Raw genomic sequence first — 1,345 nt, 5'->3', positions numbered from 1 at the left:
AGGGAGGAAGGAAGGAAGGAAGGAAGGAAGGAAGGAAGGAAGGAAGGAAGGAAGGGAGGAAGGAAGGAAGGAGGACAGAGACACTCAACATCTACTACTACTGATAGATAGTCAGGAAGGGAGGAAGGGAGGGAGGGAGAGAGGGAGGAAGGAAGGAAGGAAGGAAGGAAGGAAGGAAGGAGGGAGCTGCGTGTTACCTGTGAGAAGACGACGAACAGGACGTCGTCGTCCTCCGCCAGGCCGAGTGCGTGGGCCAGTCTGCGCCCCGGGTGCTGCCTGAAGGCGGCCTGCACCAGGCGGTACTCCACGCCGTCCTTGGTGCAGCCCAGCGGGAACTCCACGTACGAGTAGAACTCCGTGTCGTTGGAGCACATCCGCACGATCTTGGACGTGAAGAACTTCTCGCCGCCGGCGTCCATCTGCGTGAGCTGCGTGTCCAGCTGCAGCGTCAGGAAGTAGACGTAGTTGCGGCTGGAGAAGCCGTAGACGTAGTAGATGTCGAAGGCGGGGTAGAGGGACAGCGTGTCGGACGGGATCTTGATCTGCGAGGACACGAACTCGTCCTGGTAGACCAGCGAGAACATGTTGACGCTCTCCTCGTCCGCCACCAGCTTCCTGCTGGACAGCGTGGGGAAGTACTCCGACTTCCCGTCGATGGCGGCGCCGATGAAGAGGCGGCTGCCGCCCTTCGTCGGCCTCTTCCTCCGCGGGTCGGCCGACCAGTCGTCCTCGCCCACGACCACGCCTGCACAGGGAGACGAAGACACGGTGGACTGTTTTGTTGGGTTTTTATGTATTGGTTGTCATGTTTTATGACATTTTTGTCGCTATTTTTGGAAGGATCTCTGAGGAGCTATGAGCGAGGATGGAGGAGGGATCTCTGAGGAGCTATGAGCGAGGATGGAGGAGAGATCTCTGAGGAGCTATGAGCGAGGATGGAGGAGGGATCTCTGAGGAGCTATGAGCGAGGATGGAGGAGGGATCTCTGAGGAGCTATGGGTGAGGATGGAGAAAGGATCTCAGAGGAGCTATGAGCTAGGATGGAGGCCTTTTCTTACTCCGCCCAAACAGCTGACAAACTCATGTTACTAATTTAAATGTAACATTAATTAAATGGTTAAATCTTAAATAATAAATAAATATTCCAGATTCTAGTGTATTTTTAGGTATAATTTATAATATTGCCCAGTAGGGGGAGAAGAAAGTCAGAGAATCGTGATATCAATTCTCAGCAAAACGATTGTGATTGATATTTCCCTTTCTCTGACCCCGCCCCCTCCTGCCCAGCTCACCTGCTATCCCATCAGCCTCTCTGGCCCCGCCCCCTCCCGCCCAGCTCACCTGC

General features: G+C 54.6%; 1 protein-coding gene across 1 annotated transcript; it reads right to left on the bottom strand.

Moving 5' to 3' along the window:
- Positions 1-197: 197 nt before the first annotated feature.
- On the bottom strand, positions 198-1,314 carry LOC117940151 (plexin A3-like; the record flags this gene model as incomplete). The annotated part of the gene is made up of 2 exons (XM_034865523.1): positions 1,293-1,314; positions 198-745 (listed from the first exon to the last, which is right to left on the bottom strand). A coding segment is annotated over exon 2 (387 nt), but the record flags the coding sequence as incomplete, so codon positions are not given.
- Between the last annotated feature and the right edge of the window lie 31 nt (positions 1,315-1,345).

The sequence above is a fragment of the Etheostoma cragini genome, unplaced genomic scaffold, assembly GCF_013103735.1.
Source record: "Etheostoma cragini isolate CJK2018 unplaced genomic scaffold, CSU_Ecrag_1.0 ScbMSFa_1812, whole genome shotgun sequence".
Classification (NCBI taxonomy): domain Eukaryota; kingdom Metazoa; phylum Chordata; class Actinopteri; order Perciformes; family Percidae; genus Etheostoma; species Etheostoma cragini.
This window is presented reverse-complemented; position numbering and strand designations above follow the sequence as displayed.